This window comes from Phalacrocorax carbo, chromosome 1 (genome assembly GCF_963921805.1).
Source record: "Phalacrocorax carbo chromosome 1, bPhaCar2.1, whole genome shotgun sequence".
NCBI classification, from domain to species: domain Eukaryota; kingdom Metazoa; phylum Chordata; class Aves; order Suliformes; family Phalacrocoracidae; genus Phalacrocorax; species Phalacrocorax carbo.
In genome coordinates, this window is record NC_087513.1 from 118,398,669 (window position 1) to 118,424,888 (window position 26,220).

The following is a 26,220-nucleotide window of genomic DNA, read 5'->3' on the forward strand; positions in this document are numbered from 1 at the left end:
CACTAGACTGGCAGAACAGTAACCCTGCTTAAAGGAACAGACATAAGGCACTTTCTTGTCTGCTTTAGCAAGCTGACAGGATTCACTGAGGGCATCAGACAGGTCCCAGAGATGGGGAAAGGACAGCACAGTTAAAACAGAGACAAAATGGGGGATCAGAAGTTGGAAGACTGCTTTGCTTAGTCATAGGCAGTGTAGTCAACTTGGTCATCTTCTGGAGCCTTTCCATAGCTTCCTGGGGGAGATGTTTTGTAGTTGTCATTTCCTGCTAAGAGCCCTGATCACCTGTGGGCTCTCTGCTAAACGAATGAATGGAAAACTGTGTTCAAAGAAAAGTATTTACATTTTCAAGTGAAGCTTGCAAAGCCGGGAAATGCCCAAGTACCTTAAATTCTACCTTCTGCTCGGCCACACTGTCTTCCAGAATGGGATCCACAGGATATTAGTAAAACAGCACAGGAATTAAAATCTGAATGGCAGTGTGTTTGCACAAGGTGTGAAACGCATCATTCAGAGTATATCCTCATATTACGCTCTCCCAATAACCCCTCACACTACAGCTGATTTCATGGGCACCGTGTTGCCACAGATGCTGATTTGGGGCATGTGTGGGTCTAGCACATTGGAATATTCATATTCAGTTATGATTTGGGCACTTTCCCAAACTTTAGCAGAAGAAAGAAGAGGAAAGGTGCAATTGGGGATTTTTAATAATGTAGAATTCAGTTACAGCTAAACATAATTTAATTGGATATTGAGAAATAATTTCTAGTGTAGGTGCTTCATCCCATGACATCGCAGAGGGCTCTGCAAACAGAATAGCTTGTCTGAAAGCAGAAAAAGACATTCACAAGCATTTTTTTTTTTAATTTATATATATATATATATATATATATATATATAAAATGAAAACTGATAGGAGCTGTTGCCATCTCCCTCATAGTAAATATAGAGAAAGAGATACCAGTGCAACAGGTTCATGGATTTGGGGAACAATCCCAGTCGTGTGAAATTCTTTAGTCTCTGGCAAAGTAAAAAAAATCACATCTAACTGTTGTCCTTTTAAATGTAAAACAGCTGCTGCCTACTGGCACAGCCTGAATGCCTACATACTTGACCACTTGACGGCAGAATTCCAACCTTTAGTTTCCTATGGTTGCATATCACGACATTATTAACGTCTGTTAATGGCTCTTAAATGTCTGTTTACCAATGCTGCTGGGGAAAAGAGAGATTTTGCTTTTGCTAATGTCTTCTCTGTGAATTTGAGGTGGGCAGAATTTTGTTAGCAAACCGCTCATCCTGTGTGTTGACCTCCTCTTTCCCCAAAGCAAAAGGGAATAAGTTAATCTGGCATCAGCTGGACCATGGGATGTCCCTGCAGATGCTGCTGAGCTACAGGAGTATCTTGCTGAGATATGTAATCCCTGGAAGCAGTACCCCTGGGAATATGGCCACAGCAGAATGATATCCAAGGGCTATCACATTAGCCTTTCTAGGGCTGCAGTGACTTCCCTTTCACTGTTGCTGTTTGCATTCAATTCTGGGAATCCCAGAATGGTACCAATGGCAGAGTACAGGCTTTACAAATGGCAAACATTCACACCTCTTCCTTGCTGTGTTCAAGGTACCTGACTTTCCCCAATTCAAATCAGCACTATCTGTATTTTCTGCATCTAGGAAATAAGAGCAGAAAGGCACTGAAGCAAACCCAGAATAAGTCATCAAAAGGAAAGAGTGTTGTGGCTAAACAGATTGGAAACTTTGGTGGTCAGGGATTTCAGCTGCGTCCGTGGCTGCTACAGCTCACTGTGTTACAACCATAGTATGAATTTATTTCAGATGAGTTTCAGCCTCCCTTTTGCCAACAGGAAAGGGGTAATCAATAATGTTGGCTTTTTATTCATCTTACTCTTTTCTTAGCATTATACAACCATGTGTAACCTTATTTATTTAGGCAATAAGGCCTTTAAGGGACTTTGATCAGCCTGGCTAAAGTTTCTTCAAAGATTAACTGACGTTCCTTAAAAGTACATCAGTTTCCTTTTAAGCAGGTATTTGCTTAACACGTAACTGGGTGTCGAGTACTATGTAGTTATAAAGTTTGCTGGGCTCAGCTGTAGATTTCCTTAAGACATACTGCTGACATCACTGAGACTCCTCTCAGGCTATTTTTTTTTTCCTCTCTCTTTCCCCCTCCCTCCCTCCCTCTCCTCCCTCTCTCTCTCCAGTGTCTTTATTCAGGTAATTCCAACTCAGACTTATTCCAACTTGTTTTTGACTGACAGTGAGGGAAGGGAGACTCTCTGAGGTTGGTTGTTTTTTTTTGTTTGTTTGGGTTTTTTTTTAAACCATGCACACATGCTTTATTGAAAAGACATCCAACCTTTTATAAAAAAGATTGGTTGACTTGTCATGACGATAACATCTAGTAAGGAATCTGAACATTGGTCTTTTACAGGTAAGAGGTATTTGTCAAAAATGCATACATGCTTAACAGTGCTTTGAAAACTGTGCGGAACTGAAAGCTAATGAGTAGGTTCTTTTCCTATTTTTCTCTTATTTTAGTAATTTAAGCATTTAGAAACTGTCTGTGAAAGAAAAATGTTTATAAGATTATGCCTTCTTGTGAACTTTGAGATACAGGCAGTTTAGCGATGATAAAGCAAAAGCTGTCATGGTTTGGTCTTTCCACTGATGCAAGCTACTGAATGTAAGGTTTGTAATGTATGTAGCTGATATTTTTATATGTTGGGGAGGGGGGCAGATACCGGACCTATCTTTGTATATATTTCCCTGCCAGGGACCGTTTTTTATAGAAACACATAGTGCTTTTTATGCTCTTAGAAGCATATCTTTCAGTCAGTTCTTGTTCTTTTTTTTCAATGCAGAAATCAGTTTTAGTTGACATAGTGGGAAAACTTGCCTAGAACTGTATAGAGTCCCTGCTACCTATCTGTGTAAGAAAAGATTATGTAAGTTTTCTGTGGTAGTTATAAGGAATGTAAACAAGTCTGAGTTGAAGAACATTATGCATTTTCTTCCAACTTTTGCATGTGTCTTCATATTGCTTGTTTGCAACAGGTTTGACTTAACCTCAGTAATCACAGTCTGAGCCTGTGGTGCAAATTCCCCCCTACTTCAGTGTAGCTAGGTTTTGCCTCCCTTTTTATTTTCACATAGGGAGCATGCTGTAAAGAGATTTACAGATAAGTTCCTTTTTTCTCCATGACGTGCTGGTTGCAAAAGAAACAAAGCTGTCTTTCCTTTGTGAACAAGGAGTATCTACATTACTTTTTAACTAATCTTGTTTCCTCACTTGCCTTGGGCTGTATTGCATTTAAAGGCATTTCTAGGGTCTTACTGATCACAGTGCCTGCATACCTATCTGCCAAGCCTATTGTCTGTGATTTTATTACCTGCGATTTCTTCATTTAAAATCAAATGGGAAAGGGGGACATCTGCTATTACAGGAAAGTCTTCTTTACTTTCTTGGTTGCAAAATGTCACTATGCTCTCTGCACTCTAATAATCAGCTTATAGGAGGGGGGAAGCAAGCCTGGAATGTAACGTAATGCTGGTTGTACAGTACAAACTGGCATCGCTTTTGTAAAGCAGAGTGTAGACGAGACCAAAAACTTCCCCAAGAATTTCATCCCAGTAAATGAGGCATGGCCTAGAGACAAAAACAGCAGCAGATGACTTTGGCTTTAGTCTTCCAACATACATACAATACTTCAGCCCTGTTACTTTTTATAGAATTTCAAATGAAAACAAATAGTTCTTTTTTATTCTGGCTCCTCATGCAATGAAAGAAACAAGCAATCAATGCACAGCCCTGATTGGAGCAGATTTTTTTTCAGTCCAGATTTCATTAAAGGTGTCTGGAATATTATTCCCCCCTCCTCTCCTGTTTCTCTCTCCTAAGATGCACGGTTCACATGGACTGGCTGTATTCTTTGGGAACAGGTAGAGACCAAAGCTGTGAAGTACCAGGCGGTACTCTTGCAAGGGGCCAAGAAAAACAGAAACTTAACTGTTTTGCATGCTGAGCCTCAGAACATTTTGAAATAAATTTTGATTCACTTTGCTTCCAGCAAAAACAAAGCAGATTATGGGATGACTGTTGGGTTTGGGGTTTTAGGGATTTTTTTTTTTCAGGGAAAAGTTTTTACCTTATTTGCTATACTGTGTATATGAAAATTAGAAAAAAAACATTGGTTGGAGTATCAAACAGTTAAACTCAAACTTTTCAGTCCAAACGAGTTCACTAAATGTTAAATATTTGAAAGCTACCTTCCTGCCAAGCTGTCTCTCACCCCTTGGAATGAGGGAACATTCATGGTTTACTTGAATGAGTTACTACAGGCCTAAACACTCAATGTGTTTGTATCATTGATATGGTAAATAGCTTGGTGTAAAGCATGTGCATGATCTTACACATGGCACAGCTGAAAAAAGCATCTCCCTTGTATTGGCTGTGCACGAATTGAAATGCCTGCTCATTCTATACTTATTTAGCCTCAATGGTGTGAAATATACATGGAGAGCAGCCAAAAACAGTGGATACATTACTAATTGGGCTGGAGGAAGGAAGAGAAATGGCAAGTAAGAACCATAGCATCTTTCCCTCCTCCTCAGCATATGAAAGTGCCTTTCTATGACTAGCACACACTGTGAGAGGTTCACAGCAAGTTAGAGGTCATGGTCAGGCAGAAAGGGAACAAGCAATGATATGAATGCTCTAAGTATTATCAACCTTTACTGGACAAAATAAATGCTTGGACATAAAGAGGGTAGCTGTATGTTTTGGGATAACACATCTGCATCATTTTTGCCCTCTGGGGAGAAAGGTGTTTGGCAGATTTAATCTACCAGCAGAGGTCTTTGCAAACTGTGGGCTGCCTTTGGTGAAAGGCTGAAACTGAAATGCGGGTACATAGGTTGGACCCAGCATGGACCTCAGGGAAGTACAGCTTTCCTATGTCTTCAGGACACCCTTGGGGATGCTGGGAAACCTTGTGAGCTTTTAGTCACCAAGGTTTGAGAATCCCCTTGGCCTCCTTGCTGAGGAGATCTGGCTCACTTTGCAGGTGTCGGTGGTGAGCATTTGATCATTTTGATCTAGTAATTTCCTTACTCGCAAAGCCCCTTCCCTCCCTGCACTGTGTCAGCCAGGGTATGACAGCCAGCTGCCTTTCCGTTGCCTCCCAGGAAGACTTCTTGATTAAGCAATGTCTTTCTTCCGCTTGGTTCAAAGTAGCCCCTGCAATTTGACCTTCAGGGCATACTGCATTTTAGCTGGCTTTTAAGCTGGAGGTGAAGTCTAGAGCTTGGGAACTGAAGCTTGGTACCTTCTAATACCATACTTGACTTCTTTCTGGTTTGTTTTTCTCATGGAGATTGTCAGCTAGATTTGTCCATGCTTAGAGAACCTAGGTAAATCAAAAGGGATAAAGTAAAATGCGTTTTGACTGGAACAATAGTAAAGCCTGATTAGATTAATTTAATCTCCATTGCTTTAACTGAGGTGATTGACTCTTGGTTAGATTGCAGCTTGCAGGATACCCCTCTGGTTCTACATTTTGAACTTTTCCTTATCTATAATTAGCACTTTTTGAATTGAGGCTATATGATAAAAATGTTTATCTGTTGAATACATTACTGTAATGTGTAATGAAGCAATATATGAAACAGTACTCCTACTTAGATGACCTAATAGTTATATTCTTAGCATGAACTGATTAAGAGAAAAGGGAAAAATATATTATGGTAAAAATTTCCCCTTTTCCTCACTAGAATTTCGCACCCTGACAAAAACATAATAAAATAGATGTTTGCAACATTTTGACCAGTAAATAAATTTTTCCTGCTTAAATGATTTTTATTATCAGTCAACATTTGCCAAGGAAAATGCCAACCAAAAAGATGTTTCTGATTTTTTCTGATCTTGTCTGTAAAAGTCCCCCTAAGTGCCCCCTTGTTTTCTGCTCAACGATGATCCCACTCAAAGCTGCCTACCCTTACTGCTGGTGACTTCAGTGCCAGTTGTCCTCTTCTGAACCGCCTCCAGCCTCTCACCCTAGAAACAGGCTTCAGTTTCCTGCTGCCTTACCCAAAAATATTGTTTCCTGAAAGTTTCCTTCCTCAGACACTTCAACATCAAACGTAACAACAGTCCCCTCTCTCCACAATAAACAGCCAAACCACAATGCTGTGTACTGCAGCAGTGGATAAAAGGACCAAGAAAAGGGATATAAAGATGTGCCTTCTGTGACTTTCACAACATTTGAGCAAGACTGGGCTTCATTCACACACCAAAGGTATATGAGGATATGGGAGGGAGTGTTCAAGTGATATAGAGCACTTGCAATTCTGATTAATTTTCTTAGGCAAATGACAAAAAATTGTCACAGCAATGCAAAAGGTTAGGATGAAAAAAAGAAAAACTTTTAAGGCAACATTTTATTTTATTACCATTTTGAGTTTCATTAACTGACACACTTGGTGGCCTCTGTGGTACATAGTAGTTGGTCTCTTGACTGTTCCCAGCTAACTGGGTTTAGATCACAACTCCTCATTGCCTAAGATTAGGCAGATAGTCCATTGTTACAAGGCACTCCATTTATGACTTATAAATTAACATAGCAAACGTCAGTTCATGGGTGCTGGCCTTCAATATGTCCGTTACCTGTTGTGAGATGTGCTACGTAAAAGGTGCTGAAAGCTCTTGTCAAGGCACAAAAAAGAGTCAAAGACTGAAATGGCCTGCAGTGTACTATGCTTCCACAAGACTAGAGGTGAATGAACACAATTCAGGCATTGTGGAAAAGCTAACAATGTCATTTTTATCTATGTGTAACAGACAAACAAAAGGCTTCAGGTCTGGTTCTTGTTCACACTGTGGCCCTTTTACACTGTCATGGGAAATGTAGAGGCCAGAAGGGGTTCTTCAGCATAACACCATGAGCTCCAAGTTGAGGTCTGTCTGGTTCCATTTGTGAGAACAGATTTCAACAAACAAAATTCAGAAAATGGTGCCGTACATCAGCTAGAGAGTTCTTAAGGTCTGTCATACTGCCAGGAATCCTAATAAAATATCTTATTTTTCCTTGTATCCCTGTTCTTCCTGAGCTAATTATGCCAACACACTGAAGGCTACAAGCCTCACTCCCTGTCCTCAGTACAGGTAACAACATTATCAATGCTTCAGCCCAAGTCTTGAGGAGCGCCTGGTCCTTGAAGTTCATTCCTACTCTGTTCTATTGTTGTAGTTTAAAAAAAAACCCAAAAACCTAAACAGCAACCCAAAAGCCCAAACTGACAGCCCCCTCCTCCCCAAAACTATGTACAGAACCTTAAGTATATACATGTTGGAACAAAAACCTCTAAAATTTAATGTTCATTTCTTTTCCTGTCAGCGTAAAATGACCAAAGCCATGGCTTAATCATGACCCAGAATAGTATTTATTGGTAGTAAATGTCCCTCCCCTACATAAGATCTCAGGTGACAGGGAACATAAAATCTTCTTTTAAGACTATTTCTTAGAGTTTGTGTGCTGAAATCCAAGAAAATATTTCAGTGGAGCAATCCCAGTGGCATAGCCTCCTACAGCACCTTGGTATGGGGTTCTGCCTTTGCAGATATATTTCTGGTGTGTAAACAGTGAAAATGTAAAAGAGGGCACCATGCCTTTAAATGCTACATTGCTTCTTTAGATCTTATAAATAATTATTACATAATCAAGGAAAAGCTTTTGTTTCTGATTGCTCTATATGATCTTAAGAAATTTGTTAACCGCCCAAGCTGTCACATGAAGACTGACAGCATCACAGAAGTCAATAACCTTTGTGTTGTTACTAGAAACTTTGATTTATGCATGTTGCTAATAATACATACTATATGAGCTCAAACATTAACGCTGAAATCCACAAAAAACACAGGGAGAAGGACCAGATCCTCATTTCCCAGCCTCAGAAGAAAAGTGGTCAAAGGTTCAGAATTTGCCAAACACCTAAAACTCCAGGTGCTATTAACATAAATTAGTTGTGATCTTCAGCTTTGCTCAGCTTTAGACAATGCCTGCCACTGATGGGCTCTGGTTTAGTCATCTTCTCTTTTTCCACTGGTTACTAGTTCCACCTCATTGAATGGAAGGTTAGGCATGGCAAAAAAACAGGAGTAGATTTAAGCCACATTATGAAAAGGAATCATTTGAAAGGTGCAGTGGTGAAAAAAAAGTAGGATGTAGGGTGTTCGCAGGCAGGCCCAGACATCATTTTTTGGAGGTGCATAAGTAAAATCATCATAGATGAGGAAGCCCTTCACAGCACTAGCATGATGAATTCATACTTTGGTAACGGACATGGTAGTAGTGTATATGTTGATGACACAGACAAGACAGTTGACTTGAGTAGGGAATGTCATAGACGAGAACCTGTAAAACAGAACAGACATATTTTGTATCTTATTTTAGATTCCTAGACAGCTTGCTTTACATAAGAACCTTGTTCATCTGCTTCAGTGCATAATTCACATTCTTTTACAATAGCTAAAATATATGTGTGATGGAAACAGTACATCATGCTGTGTAATCTTACATTGGATTCCACACTGCACAGCATCTTCTATGGGATTTAACCTGAAAGGCTTCATCAGTGCAAGTCAGACCGGCATATATATATTTGGGATATTTCAACTTAAAATACATATATGTGTAAGCCTCACAATTCCAGGAAGAGTGGGGGTGCCTTCACATGCACTGCAAGAGTAGATTTCCATACAAGTAATAAACTTAACACCTCTCAGAAGCACTGGCTGTGCTATACAGGTGCAAGTATAAGAGAAGTCTCAGCTCTTAAAGAGCAGTTAAAGATCTGGTTCCAGCTCATCAGGCACTGCAAGGAGATGGACACCTCCAGGCGTTAGAGGAAGAAGAGGCAGACTTGGTGTGTGAAGGTGTCCAGCTCTCTCCATTGACTCTGGTGCCTTAGAGGACTAGCTCAGACTAGACAGAAACCTTTTAGAGAACTAAAGTGAACGGAGAGGAATTTCAACCTACAGAATCCAACAATTGGCCTTGCAGTGCATATACCTTCAGAAATGGCTCGGTTTGGTAGATGCTTGGCAGCCAAGTCTGAATAGAGTTGTTTCCAATGTCTCATGTGCCCAGGAAAAATTTAAGAAAAGCACATCTCCACATTTCTTTCAGACAAAACTCACTGTTAGATAAAGAAGCATCATTCAAAGTATCCCAGGTGTGTAATAGGCAGAGTCATCCTGGAAAAGGGGTGCCTCCAAGAAAACAAATCACTTGTTATCAATGCTGATGCTGAACATACCCTATAGTCAGAACATGTTATTTCTCACCATGCTGTAGGTCCTCAACATGCTTTGCAGTCAAATGAACAAAAATGAGGAAAAATTTAGATCTGCTCTAAATGATTTCAGACCTAACAGCAAGTGAGGCATGATGCAACATAAAGTAGGAACTTGCTAGGTGAATAAAATGACTACCAGATATTTGCTGAGGTTGTAATGTATCTCGAACCAGGTGTATTTTCAGGATTTGTTTGGAAGATGGTGAAGGGGGGAATTTCCTGTATGTCAGATGGAAAGCTATTGTGGAGTGACATAAGACAAGTCCAAAACACGAAGGGAGCAAAAAATCACAAGGAATAGGCATTGATGAGAAAGAGGAATGAGACAGCAACAAAGAGCAAAAGAAAGCAGAGATACAGGGGCCAGGACAGTAGCTGTGGAAAAGTTAGGCTGTGAGCTTTATGGGTATGAAGTAATGAAAGAGATGTTTGCATTAATGAAGGGGAAAATTATGGTCAAAATAGTAGAAAGGGATTAAGATTTTTACCCTAAAAGTTTGAGTGATTTGGCCACGGGACAGATGCGAAGTACTGTGAACAAAAGGCACATTGGGAAATGGTTCATTAATAAGCAGAAATTCTGGACTTGAAGAAAAGGTAGATTTTGGAGATGCTGTGGCATGAAGCTGCCTACAGACAAGAAGTCTGAACCATACAGCAAGTGGAGCAGCGGAAGTGCTTTCAGACAGGACATGTCCTTTTGGGAAAGACTGGGTTTGACAGCTTGTTACCAGAGCAATGAATGAAGGGATTTTCTGCGTTGCCTTTAAGCTGTCATCTGGCTGGTGGAGTCACAGTCTCTGGGACTTGCCAGCAATGGCACTATCTTAATCCCGTTTGAAATATGTTGCTGCAATTTGATATATTCATAGTCCTGTTTAGCTACTTTTTGCAATGACTTATCTTTAGCAATTGTCTACCAAATATGAATTCTGTTCAATAGCACTAAAATAACATATAAATGTCTACTAGGTCTAGTTACATGTTTCCCATCAAGTATGTTTTTCAATGAAAATGGAGGCTTTATTAAATTAAATATTACAGGAAAAGTACAGAGGGTTAGAGATCAAAAACTTTGTTTTTTCCACTGAAAGAATGATCTCTTGTGGGAGATGCAGTTGATTTCCTCATAGCCCGGTTATTCTTTATGCCTGATATCCTCAGCCAGACTATATTTCTATTGACGTATCGAGCCTTATAACAAGGCGACAGAAAGTAATTGGGGAATGGTGGTATTTTTTGTTCTTATAAATCAGGCTGCTTGCAAAACATCAAAGTGACTTCTGAAATTCATGGCATCTGGAAAACTTACAAAAAACAAGGTAGAAGTTGCTGAATATTGTAGAATTTTAAAAATAAGTTTGTGGTATTCTGAATGTAGTTGGAAACTATTCTCAGAAGAACATGAACAATGTTCTATTCAGTCTAATTACTTCAGTGATCAAAGCTAGACCTTCCCAAGTTCCCAACTGTAAAAGATTGCGGAGCCTTTGAGATGACATGGGATCATAAAGGAACAGTCATAAAGATAAGTTCCGTGTAAATAAACAAGCAAAATAACCTCCTTTGAGTATAAGGAAATGTAGTAACTTTGAAAAACAGCATGAGCCTTTTTCTTGTTTGGGCAGATGATCACTGCTTTTTCAGCATGTTGCAGTGTAGCACCACAAAGCTTTTATGGAGGTTCCCAAGAAAAATGACTAGTACATCACCCAGTTATGTCCACAGATCCCAACAATGGGGACAGGCACTGCTTCTGCTGTGTTGTCCTAAGAGGAACAGTAGTTCATTGCACAAGCTTCACTTGTCACCGAACCAGCCAAGAAACTCATGTGGTCTTTACAGTTACAGAAGGCTGGGATTTTTCAGCCAAAAGTCTTATGAGCTGAAAATGCAGATTTAGGTCAGATGAAAGATATAATGGATTAATGTGAACAAGATAGAGAAACTTAGACTGCAAAAGCCTGAAAACAAGTTTGAAAAGTAAAAAAAAATAAATTAATTTTGACTTTGTGAAAGCATGATGTTGCAATCTGTCACTTCAAGCAATGTTTTGTTCCTCACCTGATTTAAATTAGACTATACAAACGTCAAAACAAAATGAAAGGTTTAGTTTTGGTTTGAACAAACAACGTCTTCAGTCCAGAATAACTTTTATTTTTTATTTTGCCAGAAAAGTTGAAACTTTTTTTTTTGCATTTTTGTTTGTTTTGATATTTTTGGTTTGGCAAGAAAATCAAAAAACATTGATGTGCACCAGTACATTCATGCTATTTCCTCCCTTTCAGAAGCCACAGTCTCTGCAGCAGGCTGAGGGGTCTGTGTCATGGAAATTGGCAGGGATTGAGTAATTTGGGAAAGCAATGAGGAAAACAAATATTCTTTTCCCTCTGATTCCTTCGGAGTTTATCTGGAAGACATACAATCCTGGGCTGTGTAACCTCTCAGTCAAGAAACTCAGGAAACAGCTTTTTCTTTAAAAAATCTATATGATTTATTCCAATTTTTGCAGTATGAGAGTGACAATAGGTTCTGTACAATGATAACATTTTGTTGATAGAAAGGATAAATAATTAACCTAGCATATTCTCATTTCCATCCCCTCACAGCAAAAGGATACAAAACAGCCCACGTATTTAAATTCACGGGCTAATTTCAGCTTAACTTGGCAGGCGAACAGAGGCTTCAGAAATTACATTCCAGCAAGCTTCATGAAACTAGGTGGCTCTGTAAGTCAGAGAGACTTTATTAATACCTTCAATGAGAAGAATAAATCAAGGGGGACCAGCCTTAACCAGACATCAGAGCATCCCCGTGGAGGCGAGTGTAATGGCAAAGGCTTTGCACAGAGCTTGCATGTAGTTACAGCTCTGGGGTTCACCCTGGAGATGTAATAGCAGGACGGAACAGGGCTTTGCTGGCTCCTTCCCCATGGCCTGGTGGCTCCTGCCACCCCATGAGCTACAATGGCAGCCCTTGTAGGAGGGAAGGCGTGGGCAGGGGTTGAAAGGTGGTAGTCCTGCAGCCTTCCCTCTGCCAGGCTGCTGCTGGTAAGCCCTTTGCTCTCAGTCCACCACCTTTCACCAAGATGTTCATGGCCTGAAATATCCTATTAAAGGGAGCATAGAATGACACAGCTGAAAACTCGTATCATTTCCATATAAAACTCCCTAATGTTTCTCACCATTAAGCTTTGATTTGTTTTTCATCCTTCTCACAAAATATCAATGCGTTCAGGAGTGTTACTAAAGCACTTCATATAAACAGAATGGAAACACATACCAGCCAGCAGCTTATGCTATTTTACTTTATAATTATTAATTATTAAATCTCCTTAACACTCCACAAATACAGCTCAGAGTCCCAAACAAACATGTCCGCCCAGGAGCAGAAACAGAGTATTCCCATGGATGACTCTGGGACTCTCTCTTGTTTCTGCTCTGAAATAACAGGTATAACTAAATTCCTCTGGAGGCTGTTCCTCTGTCTCCTCTACATGCTTTCCCTCTCCTCCCCCCAAAATGTGCAGAAGTGGAAAAAAGGGCATTTTTCCATTCATTGCATAGAGAGTATGAAAGCTTGGCACACAAGTGAGCTATGTACTGGAATTTGGGTGGGTCTAGGAAAAAGCATAGACTTCAGTGGAAAACATATATTGGTGTGTGTGTACGTGTGAGAAAAAGCCTTTTAAATCTTAAATTAACCACATCCATGTATTGATCAGGGGGGAAAAAAAAAAAGAAAAGAGAAAGCTGCCCTGAAATAAACCTCCTGGGCAGTACCGAAAATAAGCAACCCTACACCAATATAAAAGTGTCATTAATATTTTTAACTGGGCCTTGACCACTTCAAAGAGGCAGGTGAAAGGCCCCGGTTTATATACCAGTGCAGCATTTTAATGGTTTATAGGACCCCTGTGACCATTTCTGTCCTCCCTGGGAGCTGTGGCCGCCCTCCGTGAGGTCAGTGAGGAAGCAGTGCTTGGCTGGGGGCAGCGGCAGGACTGGGCCAGGAATGGGGCCAGGGACGGGGCCAGGGATGGGGCCAGGGATGGGACCAGGCTGCATGAGCCCCAGAGTAACACCAGTGGCCTCCTGGGGACTGTGTTGTGATCATTTGGGCAGTGCTTCGGCAAAGCTCAAGATGATGCGTGACTGGCCAAGGGCTTTGCTCCAAGGTTGTAGTTACTGGTCGTTGTGGAGGTGTCCGAGACTTGTTTGAGAAAAAATTTTGTCTCAAGATCTAGAGACTTTATTAAGACAAATGATGGCACGTAGGGAAACATGTAAAAGAAGGTGCAATCAAAACTGACTCTAGATACACCAAAATCTCCCACATCAATACTCTATATTTGCAACTGCTTGTGCTTTATAGAACAGGCAACACATAATTTATGAAAAGACACATACCATGAAATATTATTTTAAATAGTAAATATGAACATATGATTTTTATGTAAGTGCATGTATATGTTTGTCTGTGAAATATGTGTCCTGATTTTATTGGACAATATTGAATTTTCTTTCCAGCATTTAAAAGTTTTAATGTTTTGTTTTTGTTAAGTAGCTACCAGATATTTGTCTGAGATCAAGCAGAACTTGCTCTCTGTTTATCAGACCTAGACAATCAAGGGAAATGGGTGCTTGGTGTAATTTGAAATCTTTGGAGTGCAGAGAAAATGGAGTAGGAATGAACATTTTTGAGGCTGTTGTGTCCCTCAAAAAGAATACTGGCCACAATTACTCTGTAACTCACACTAAAGTAATTATCACTAAATAGGTAAGTATTCTACGCTTGTCCCTGTTGTGCCAGTAGCATCATCTGTGCTTTGCCTAAGAGAGAAAGACATCCAATTTAAAAATCATTAGGTTGGGCGAGGGAAGCGGACACTTTGTCTCACAGGCTGCATTTTGCTAGCATGAAAGAGCCACTTTTGTAAAACGTTTTCCACAGAATGAACTTGTTCACACAGGTAGGGCAATTCTTCATAACCAAATAACTTCCTGAGAAAATCAGCTTGTACAAGTTTTAAGATGAAACCACGACAAACCCATCCTTCTTCCTTGGAAATGTGCTTTGTAATGTTGCAAAAATCACAAGGCCAAATTCACTGGTGTGTCCTGGCCATGCAGAGAAGCCTTAAATCTGGCTTAATTAGCAGGTTACTCTGCATTTATTGTTCCTCTGCCTAGATGAAGCAGCACAAAGCAGCTACACCATACAGGTAAGAGAGACCCAAATCTGTCACAGAGGAAAAGCTTTACTACTATAGCAGGGTCCGTCTTTCTGCTGGGTCAAGTGTGCTATTTCCCCAGTTAGATTTGATTCTGTCCACATTAGACACTAGATGAACAAAAGGTTAGCAATAAACAGACCTTTTTGCTTGCCAGTTTCCTTGTCTTTTGCAGCCCTACCATGATTTTCCATGCTATTGAGATTTTTGCATATTTAAAACATGCAGAAATTTTTTTGGTGGAAAACTCTTTTCATAGACTGGTGTTTCAGTTTTGAGATTTAGTGACCGTATAGATATGGAAAATTCTAAACATGTTTATTTCGGCAGTGTTTGCAAATGTATACCTGTATGTGTACCTACATACACCTGGGGTGCTTATGGGGTACTAAGGTCGTTCCTCCATTATTAATGTAACGTCTTGTGGTATGGGCTAAAGGAGTGCTGTGATTTACGGGAAATGCAGCTTTCATATGGAGAGAGCACATTAAAATATCTGCCAGAGCAGAAGCCTGACACCCTGCAGGGAGCCTCACCTCACTGCCACACCTACACTGAGCTATGAGAGCCCTGGTGTGCAATGACTAATTAAAAAACAAAACCCAACTTGGCTGGGATACAGTGCATGCATCATGCAATGAATTGGCATCACAAACGGTAATTAAAAAGAGAGCTGCTCAGCCACTGGAAGTGTTCACACTGTACAGTTGACATATAGGTAGGAGCCAATGCCCCTTCTCATCAGAGTGAGACAAGGCTGGTGCTGGACCTTACACCCAACTTTGGGTTTGAGGCTCAGAGTATCCATAGTCCAAAAAAGGAAAGAGAGGCACAAATCACTCTAAATGATTTGAAATATCCCACTGCTGCCTGATAAATAATCTTTAATGTACCAGCCATGGTAGCTGAGAAACAGGGAGGAGAAGTGGATCTGGAGAAGGAAGACTGCAGACTTTTTAGCCAGCTTTTGTGAACTATCAGGAAAGTGCTAACTTTTCTCCCTGCGTCTTGCATAACCATGACTAGACACATTACTTCTCTTTTTCAGCCACCTGCTGACATTCTAAATTAAAAATATACAGTAAGTGCCTAGTTTGGGGTTTTTTTGCTTGTTTGTTTTTAAATGAAACCAGATATTTATTAGACCGAGAAATTAATTTGGAGAAAAAAACAAACAAGCAAGAAAATAAGCCAAACTTTCTGTGTCACTAGCCCTTCTTCTGGTATGAAACAAAAGCAGCACATTTCAAACCAACTGCAGATTGGCAAATAAGTTGCTTTGAATTTAACTTTATTATTATTACTGTTATTTAGTGTTTGAGTAGGCGGCTGGCAGCTTGTGAAGTGATGGGTGAACACTGGGAAAGTTAAAAACAAGGTGCTGTCCTTTACCTGCTATGAAAGAAAGGAAAACAAGGACAGAGCCAATCTACAGTGAGCAGGGAATGACATTCCCACCAAACTTAGGCAGCATCCCAGTCCGGTACATTTGTGCCCCGCACTGACCTGGAAGGGGACTCCCTTCCCTATGAACTTTGTAGGACTTAACAACGTGAGCAGTAAATGCATTCAGACTCATTATTTTCTATATCATTATAAAAGCTGCCACCATGTGACTAAAACACTAGAGCGAAATGCAGTTGTCCCTCGGTTGTGTACAGAAACATGAAACTGTCTTGGCACATGAGCTTATGCGGTCAGATTATAGCCAGGTGATTTATACCAGACAGTATATAAATAAGCATAAAGAGAGGTAAAATATGCCTTTGGGCAAACAACTCAACTGTCTTGAGCCCCAGCCCTGAAATCTGAGAATAGAGCAGCGCAGACTTTCTGGGTGCCTGTTCTTGGTTGGTGCCCCACTGGGAGCCATGCTCCAGCTAGGTGACCTGTCTTCATACTGGGATGGGAAAGTCAGCGGGAGCTGCATGAAAGCACGCTCTCACGGCAGCAGAGGCAGCTGGCTGGCGAAGGGCCCATTCTCAAAAAGGGAATTAAGTACTTAAGTAGGACTTAGGTAGGCCTTAGCTGACTAAGTGAAAAACTATTTTGCAGAAAATCCCTGCCCAGCTTCTGGTTTGTGCTGGAAGTGCTCAATGTGTACAGGTGTCTCCCTTTCCAACCCTCATTTTGCTGGGCGCCCAACAGCGCTGCGTTTGGGCATGCCACAAAGCATCCTGTAAGACACCAAATGGATTAGTTTGTCTCATGTCTAAGCAGGAAGAGCCAGAAATGAGACCTTCCTTGGCTTGTCTTCAACCTTCTCCCAACATACCCCCTTCTTTGGCTCTCCAGCTCCTGCACAGCAAGGCTCCCCAAACTGCATGGCTGCTGCCACTTGTGTTCCCAAATCCGACCATCGAAGGAGGTAGAGGTGAGACTCCTCCCCATGCCTGAGGTGATTTGTTTCCACATTTCTACCCTTGCAAGGGAGTTCAGTGATAAGCAACTGGGGACATGGGGAGGGGAGACTCTGCACTTCCTAATGAAGCTGTCACTCTATGGATGAGGCTTTATAAGCCCAGAAAGCAAGAAGGCATCAACATTACTCTATGGCTAAGCCATTAGGTTGCTCAGCTGGTCATGGAGAGTGTGAGCTTCAGTCCCAGCACCAAGAATTGCTTATGTGTTTACACTCTAGCTTCCTGAAGGAAAAGACACCAAAACTGTTTTAACGTGGATGCAGAAACATCCCAAAATGTATTTTCTTGGCTTTGGTTTTGGATATAGCTATTTTGTTTTGACTGAAATATTAAGTAAGCAAATGAATAAAAAAGTGTGTTTGCTTGTGACCAGTCTTGAGGAAAACCTCATCCCAAAATGTTGAAGTCTTGTAAAATTTGAAACCGTTGAAAACAAAGTCATGTAATGGAGAGGTCAGGAATAGTTGCTGTGGACCTATGGCAAGATACTTGCAGAACATCAACCACTGTGCTGTCTTGTAAGAAACAACTCTGCTGCCACAGCTACATGCTTCTCTGGTTGTATTGTAAGCACAGTAATTTTGGAACTTTTGATTCACAGATGGTGGAAAACAGGAGAGGAATGGGATACTAAACAAAATGGAGGAACACAGGATAGTGAGAGATACCCTCATGGAAAAGAGAAATACCTCAGGGAGAAAGAAGGACAGGATGTAGCTCCAGAAAGCCCCCAAAGACATCCTAGCAGGGAAGAGCGAAGAAACAGTGGCAGTGACTGCAAAACAGGACAACAGTAAGCATTAGACTCTCTGAAGGTCTAGTCTTGGCCTTAGTATTGACTGCTAATATTGATTGTGATAGGACATCACTCCCATCCTCCCTTAGCTCAGTTCCTTCTCTGTGGTGTTGCTGATAAGCTTGCCTGTACCAGAGGGCTACAGTGAGGGGCCACTAATATTCCTACAGCAGGTCGAAGATGTAAATGAAAGTGGAAGTACAGGGTTTGAGCTTGACAAGCATAATTTAACAATAATGTCCCTTTCAGCCTTGCAGAGTAGTTCTGGCACCCAGCTCCCCAGAAACAGAAAAGACCGGCTCTTGAGAGTCTGTTTAGACTTGCCCATGTAGAAAGATCCAAGTAAGGTTTGCACAGTAAGAAAAAGGAAAGGGTTAGTGGGTGGGTGGGAAAAGCATCACAGCAGACAGGTTTTAAATGCCAAACTGTGCTAATGAAGTGTTTGAAACTGAAGAGTTTGAAGCAACACAAAAGTATTGAATGTTGCACTACAGAAGAAAAGCCATTCATAAAAATAAAAGAGCAGAACAGGTTTCTGGGGAACCTTTCTCTCTTTTCCAGTAGCATTGTATAAACCATATTACTGAACACAAAAAGGAGGGTTTCAGAAACTGATCAGTTTACTTACCTCTTTCTGAAAGAAGGCTTTGGTGTACGTGGGGATTTCCAGATATAAGCTCTGCATAGCCAAGTCCCCTGTTTATCCACAGAGGCCAGGGCAGAGGCTGAAGGGCAGGTTTTTGGAAGGACGGACGGCTCACTTGCAGTGTGTTAGCTGTTCAGATGCTAGCAGTATGTGCTTTTTCTCCACTTGGAGGCCTGACTCAAAGACCTGTGAAATCACTGGGAGCTTCTCCATTAACCTCAATAAGCTTTGAGTCATGTTTTGCCTTCTCTCTGCCTGCTTCGTTGCTTTCGTACTTGCTTGCATCAGTGTAGTTTCCAAGGCTCATTTATGTAAATCAATAGTTCCTGCAAAGTCTTACATCCTGCCCTTGGAAAGAACAAGATTCCTGTACAAATCTCCCTCAGAAACAATGCACCGTGAGACTTCTCCAGCTTTAATTCATCTTCCATGGCAGATGTCAGGCTGGCAGCGTAGGAGAGACAAAGACGGAGTTGCATTTTCACTTTCTTCATACTGGTCTGTAAATGGTTGTCCTGGCTCTGCCAGGACAGTTGAAAAACGTGCTGCCAGCTCCAGCGCCGCACCGCTCACCCCCACCTCCAGCACAGTCAGTTCTGCAGCCCCTGGGCACTACCCTGCCTGCGGGCTTGGCCATGCCTCTGCTTTCACCAGTTCCTGCGTGCCTGAGCCCAGGGAGACTCACCATCCACAGGGCTGCCCTGTGCCGACGGGTGGCTCTATGGAGGAAGGGGGAGCTAAAGGCACAGATTTAGGAAACGATTTTGACTTGGGGGGGTATTTACAGTCCTCTTGGCGCAAGCCCTTTGTGAAAGAAAATAAAAAGGTGTCAATCTAGTTTTTAAAGGCAGCATATTTCACAACATGACTGACTGCCAACCTGCCTATCACCACTCTCAATGCTGATCAGTCCTAGAGCTGAAGGACTCTTTTATGAAGTCCAGGGTAGCAGTGTCCAGCTGTATGACTGCATGCTGCAGCTGGTGGTGGAGGCGAAGCATCCTTTTGCAGTCACAGCTTCCCTCCCTCAACCTCTGCTCTCTCCTTTTGTATCCCATAACTCAGCTACAGAGTAGGATTTCGCTGGTTGACGATTGCGCAGCATAACCTGGTGCATAGCCCAAAGGGAGGAGGGCGTTCATGCTAGGCAGAGCGCTGAGAATTCAGAAGGGACTTTTGTAACCTACTGAACCACATCAGACGTAGAAAAGATCTAAAGATTATGTAGTTATTTTCAAAGTTTTCTTTCCTCACCCTTGCTTTTTTTTTAATGCAAGCCTGCTAATGGTTTATGCTGGTTGAAAAAACAGTTCGAGTTTTGCCCCTGTATCAGAGTGGTAGTGAAGCGTGTATGAGGGTTTGCTGAAGTGGCAAAGCATATCTGATTTAGAAAAAAGCAAACGGCTGAGGCCATTCAAACAAGTCACACTCCTGTACACTTTTAATCAGTTGTGTCTGCCAAAAGAGATCTTGCACAAGCAAATCTGGCTTCATGGAACAGGAACATTTTTGTGTGTATGCAAGCTGGCTTTGACTTCTTGATAATGTGGTCTCTGGAAGCAGTGCTAATGTGCTTGTTATATCCCTGGCTGCTGGAATTACCTTAATATCAAGGTATTCAGGGTTGGTGGTTTGGTATGTAGCTTTACGTTTTATTGACTTTGCACTAAACTTCCTTACCAGCATGTGCTCTGATGGGGAGTTTCCTTGGGCTGTTCCAAAGGGCTGGTAAGGAAAGGAGATAATTCATGGGACATTAGAGCGCTAGACAAGTCGAGGATTATGTCATTTTCTTCCCTCTTGAAGTATCTGTTTCCTTACCTGTACTTCAGTTCACATTTATTTGCAGCTACAGTTTGAGTATGGGGATTTTTTCTGCAGTAATAAAAATACTTAGCAGTGTAAATGCAGCTAGCTAACAGACAGTACATGTTCTTTTAATTTAAAAATGTATACCACTATTATTATTCAGGTTTGTTTGCTTATATTAATTTACTGTGGTAGACGTACTTTCTGATTTAGAGGGAAAACTGTAGAAACCAAACAAACCTTTCAGCTGAGGTGCTGGGGCATAAAGTGTCTAAGGTGCCTATATAAGATATAAGATGGGAAATAGTAACGTAGGTGTTGTAACATGGGTTTTGTAGATATGGACACCCACGAACGATTTATTGTGGGATATCGTACTGGTCTCTTCGCTCAGGAAGCAGTGAGGAAGTGGAGGGCAGGGGCAGACCCTTCTCTGAAGCCTGGTTTTGTTCTACTGTTGGTTTCATCAGAGTTTCTTCGCCCAGATGACTGCTGATGGCTGCTGCCAGTGATAAGGGAGGGTAGCAGAGGCAACACTGCTCTGAGGCAGCATGACAGACCCTCTCTTCCCATATCAGTGTGGCAGAGAAAAAGGGAAGTATTTCTGCAGGGAAAGGAAACCAAGATGAATTTCCCTGGAGAGGAAAAGAGCACTACAGGAATTTGGGATCACACAGGAAAAAGTGATGTAAGAGAAAAAAAATAGGAAGCAAATCAACACAAAAAACACCCTACCACCAAAAAAAGCACCAGAAATTGGCTGGGATCCATTTCAGGAAATCACTCTAAAGCTGAGTAACTTTGTCACATACAGAAATACAAATGAAGGGAGGACACAAAAGATGACAGGGGAGCTCTAATAGAGCCTCTTTCATCCATGGTGGACTCCAAAACTGACAGCTCTGCCATGCTGATCTCACATGTGGAGATTAACTTTACCCATGGGGACAGTAGAGAGGCACAGCGAGAAACGGCTTTGATTGTGAGTTGAAACACACTCTGGAGCATGCCACACATTGCCTAGGGCTACAGCAAAGCTTTACTTCTCAGGTTAAGCCTGAAATGGCAAATTTTGCAGTTGTCCCCCTGTTGGTATAGTCCAGGGAAGACATTGTGCCTTGCAACTGCCTTCCTACCTCCCATCTTGTGCGGGGAACTCTTCTGCTACAGCATTTTGGTACATCTGTGATGTAGATGTCTGCTACCAGTCTGGAAATATGACAGGCTGCAGTGTCAGGATGATCTCCATTCAGGGCTCCTGGACAGGGAACAATGTATTTCAGGGTAGAGCAGAGGCAGGGGCAAGAACTCTTACCAGGCCCTCGTGTGGGCTGAAACTGTGGACGTAGCTCGTGCTGCAGATGAATGGTGCAATGTACACATACTAAGTCTGGCATATGAAGGAAGTATCAGAGCCACAGTGCATGTGGGGCAGAGCTGTTCTGCACAGCGTGCCCAGTGCATCACAAACATACCAGATTTATTACTCATATGCCAACCACTTTCTGCAGAAGCCAGTGTATCTTGGGCATGGTAGAGCCATGGTGAGTATGGTCCACACTGTCCTTGTGCCCCTTGCCTTGGGCCACCCCTGACCCTGACCAGGTAAGTCTCCTCTTTGCCAAGCCCGCAAGCCCTGTACCTGCCCCACCAGCTCAAGCCCACCAGCTGGAGCACTGAGGAGGGAAGGTGGAGCCTTGGCTGTCTCCATCCTCGTGGCCTCCAGAGGAGGAGGAGCCGGCAGCCCTGGGGAGCTGCTCCCAGGAGCAGGCATCCAGGTAGGCTGAGCAGGGGGATGGGATGGGACTGGGATGTGTCGCTGGCATTGGATTGGAGAGGCCAGCTATCTCCTGGCCTAGCAATTTGTGGCAGGGAAATTTGTTCTAACAACGTAATGTTTGTGCCTGGAAGTAATGGCTAAGGGGAAGTGTGCTTGAGAGGAAGAAGTGTACTTATTTTGGGACAGATTTTTGCACATGTTTTATATCCATGGCTTTTCCAGGGTGAGGCTCAGTGTGGGGAATGCGGCCTCTTCACTAAGCGGTATGCATTTTCCTAAAAGGTTTCCCATTAGAGGTTGCATGTGTTTACTGTGCACTGACAGTAAAACTTGATTTTGAGTTTGCCTAAAGAGCAGTTGCATGTACGCTCCTTCCCACCCCTGCACCCCGCCACCCCCCCACCCCTCCATTTCCTCCCGTTGTTCTTTTTCAGATCACTTGAAGGTTTTTTCCTGTTTATTATCCGGACATGCTGTGCACTGTGTGTTGATTTGACTGTCACATAAGGAATCTCCTACTGGGATCATTGATGCATTCCTTTCTGTTATATATATATATAACACACACACACATATACATATGGCAGTGGCTCCTAGGATATGGAAGAGAAATGTTGGTGGTTAAACCAAAATTGGAATAAGCTACAGGTGTTAGTGGGAGTTAAGTTTAATTACCCTTTCCCAGAAAACCTGCAACAGTGTGATGGGTATAGTCATAAACAAAAAATCTCCTTAATTGACATAACAGGAAAGGTTCTTCAGAAGGCAATTATGCTGATGTCCTGGACTGGCACATGTGTGTACCACAAATATATCTTGTACTTCCTGCAAATTTCTTTTAAGTAGCTATAAGGAAGACTTCTTTTTTTTTTTCCAGTGGTTCACGAAAACGAATCACTTACTTACTTAAGGCTCTTTTTGAGGAAAACAATGGAACAAAACAATGCTTTTTGTACGACCTGCCAAAGCACAAAGGATACATGGGATGTTTTTTTTCTTTGTTGTTTTTGTCAGCAGGAAGTTTTGTTGTTGGAAACGACTATAACATGCACTGTCCTTGCTCTACGTAATCACTGTCTAGTCCTGCAAGCTGGGTCTTGTTACTTGCCTCATCAAACTGGCACAGGCACTGTGCTACTTCAATCTGTGGGCTTTGTTCAGTCCTGAGAGTCCGCACACTTACTCTTTATCCGGACTGATGCACTGTAAACAAACTTCAGGAGTCGGGTTGTCCAATGAATGCTGGGTTCGTACAGGTCAGGGCCCACAGCTAGAATGCTGACTTTGTGAATTTCCTCCTTTTTTTTATTTAAAAGGCTTAAAATTGGAGTGCTGAACAGTGCAAACAGCTTCGAAGTGTTTTCAGGTGTAAATACTCCTTTTCATAACTTGACTTTGATGTGTTCAGGTCTGCTTTGTTTCCCTCTGGGTTAGTTGTAGGTTTGTGACAAAGAGCCAGATCCGACTGAGTAAATCACTTGTGGAAGTTAATTGTTCACAGTGAAAGCTGGTCTAGCTCATTTTGCCTCCGTCGCAGGAAGAGACAGAGGTGGTGTGCTGGATCTGCGTTCTAAACCAAGCGTTGACGCGACTTTAATTTTGATCAGATGTCTCTCTTCAGGGCATTAAAGAAAACCTGCTCAGTAATCAAAAAGAGCCTCTTCTCTAGAGAAACGTAAGAAAAAAAAATTAATGCATTTTACAGAAATAAAGTACTAATATAATATTTCAGCTTGGTCAAATTTCTTTTGCAGGCTATCATAAAAGAAACCTACTTCTCCATATTTGGCAGTCACCAGAATCAAAGAATGATATTTTTTTTCCTGGAAAAAAGAATATGAAATTATTTGTCATGTCAGATATTGTATGATGGTAACTTTATATTCTGACTGTTTTTATTCACTGCTGCTGTGTTTAGATTATGTTTGTGCCTTCTCCCCATCAACATTTTCAAATGCTTTTCAGAATCAGTTATGTGCTTTGATTTCGTTAAGTAACAGTTGTCTTTTATTCTCTCCTTAGGACTGAAGCAGTGAGCATGGAAACCACAAAGATTAATATGTCCCGTGTTCCGCTGGTTAATGGAGGCATCGACACTGCCATGCTCAAGGCACACAAACCCCGTGTGATGTCCAAAAGCGGTCACAGCAATGTGCGGATAGACAAAGTCGATGGCATTTACCTACTCTACCTTCAAGATTTGTGGACTACAGTTATAGACATGAAATGGAGGTACAAACTCACCTTATTTGCTGCTACTTTTGTTATGACCTGGTTCCTCTTTGGAGTTATCTACTACGCCATTGCATTCCTTCATGGTGATTTAGAAATAAACAAGTTCACCCCAAAGCGCGAGCCGTGCGTCAAGAATGTAGACTCTCTGACTGGCGCATTCCTTTTCTCCCTGGAGTCACAGACAACTATTGGCTATGGATTTCGTTTCATTACAGAGGAGTGTCCTCATGCCATTTTCTTACTTGTGGCCCAACTGGTCATCACCACCTTGATTGAAATCTTCATCACAGGTACCTTTCTGGCCAAAATTGCACGACCTAAAAAAAGGGCAGAGACTATCAAATTCAGCCACTGTGCTGTCATTACTAAACACAATGGAGAACTTTGCCTGGTGATCAGAGTAGCAAACATGAGGAAGAGCCTTCTGATACAGTGCCAGCTCTCTGGAAAGCTTCTTCAGACATATGAAACCAAAGAAGGGGAGCGGATCCTGCTGAATCAAGCCAGTGTCAAGTTCAATGTTGACTCCTCTTCAGAGAGTCCGTTCCTCATTTTGCCTTTAACCTTCTACCATATCTTGGATGAAAGCAGCCCTTTGAGAGATCTCACACCTCAAAATCTCAAGGAGAAGGACTTCGAGCTTGTGGTGCTCCTGAACGCCACAGTTGAGTCCACCAGTGCTGTCTGCCAAAGCAGGACTTCCTACATCCCTGAGGAGATCCACTGGGGCTATGAGTTTGTGCCTGTGGTTTCTCTCTCTCCAAATGGAAAGTACGTTGCGGATTTCAGTCAGTTTGAGAAGATTAGGAGAAGCACAGATTCCATTTTTTATAGTATGGACTCTGAAAAACAAAAACTAGAGGAGAAATACAGGCAGGAAGATCAAAGAGAGAGGGAACTGAGAACGATGTTGTTGCAGCAGAGCAATGTTTGATTGAATGGAAAAACTATTCTGATTAATCCTTTCTGCAAACTGAAAAAACATACTATGTGTGCTCTATGTTGGCTATGAAACCAGTAGTGAAGTCCTTTTCAGCAAATAGTTTTGGAGTATAGTAAACCTATCCCTTTGTTTGGCTAAGTTGTTAATCAAGTAATTTGTAATTAGGCAGGATTTCTTTGTCCATGATCGTGACTTAGCAAAGTTGGATTTGTATTAAATCTCTGCCTTATACTACCACTAAAAGCAGACACACCACTTTCCGTTTGGAAAGTGAAACTGGATGCACTGTGCTGATTCCTTCAAATATTTATTTGTCATGGCTTTACTGTGAACATGCATTTGCAGAGACAGAACACAGTACTGCTCGAAGAAAATATGCTCCTTTAAAATATGTATATTTAAAATATATATTCTCATACCAGGTATTGCCTTTGTGGAGATTCCTGGCACTGAAAGTAAGTTGATTGGAGAGACGAATGGTTGGATGTGGCAAGAGCCTGCAGGGAGATGGTAAACTCCTTCTTAAATCTTGAAGGAGCGTGACAGAGTAGTCATACTGGGTAGTGAGGAAGGGAGCTCCCTCTATGCCTCTGCTACTCAGAGCTTAGTTTGTGATTGCTTTGTGATCACTCACTTTTTTAACCTTGTTAATGCCTGATTTATATAAAATAGCAAAAAGGGGAGACAAGGGTGAGATACACAGAATCATAACAGTAATCAACTAAGGTTAAAGCTGGCTTTGAAACACCTGTTTTTTATCCCATGTAAATAGTTTGCAATAGCAGCATAAAAATATATTTCTACAGATTGCTTGCTTTGCTATGGACCATACTTAATTTTGGTTAAAAGAAAGCTGTATAATGTCTGTAGACAATATTTACTTTTTCTGGCAACCATAAAGGACAAGCATTTCTTTCATCCATTTCATTTTTGGTCTATTAAAACCATTCCATTAATAAAGGAATTTAATTTGA

The 26,220-nt window shown here is 41.6% G+C and overlaps 1 protein-coding gene across 6 annotated transcripts; it reads left to right on the top strand.

The window, feature by feature from the left end:
• Positions 1 to 2,053: 2,053 nt before the first annotated feature.
• KCNJ15 (potassium inwardly rectifying channel subfamily J member 15) lies at positions 2,054 to 26,220 on the top strand. Of its 6 annotated transcripts, none has more exons than XM_064471773.1 (2): positions 2,054 to 2,461; positions 24,091 to 26,220. In XM_064471773.1, the coding sequence occupies exon 2, from the start codon at positions 24,107 to 24,109 to the stop codon at positions 25,235 to 25,237; it is 1,131 nt and encodes a 376-aa protein (XP_064327843.1). In that variant the 5' UTR covers positions 2,054 to 2,461; positions 24,091 to 24,106; the 3' UTR covers positions 25,238 to 26,220. The 6 variants fall into 6 exon arrangements, with proteins under 6 accessions (XP_064327843.1, XP_064327867.1, XP_064327850.1 ...); XM_064471797.1 differs by having other exon boundaries at positions 2,054 to 2,244; XM_064471780.1 differs by lacking the exon at positions 2,054 to 2,461 and adding an exon at positions 17,495 to 17,830.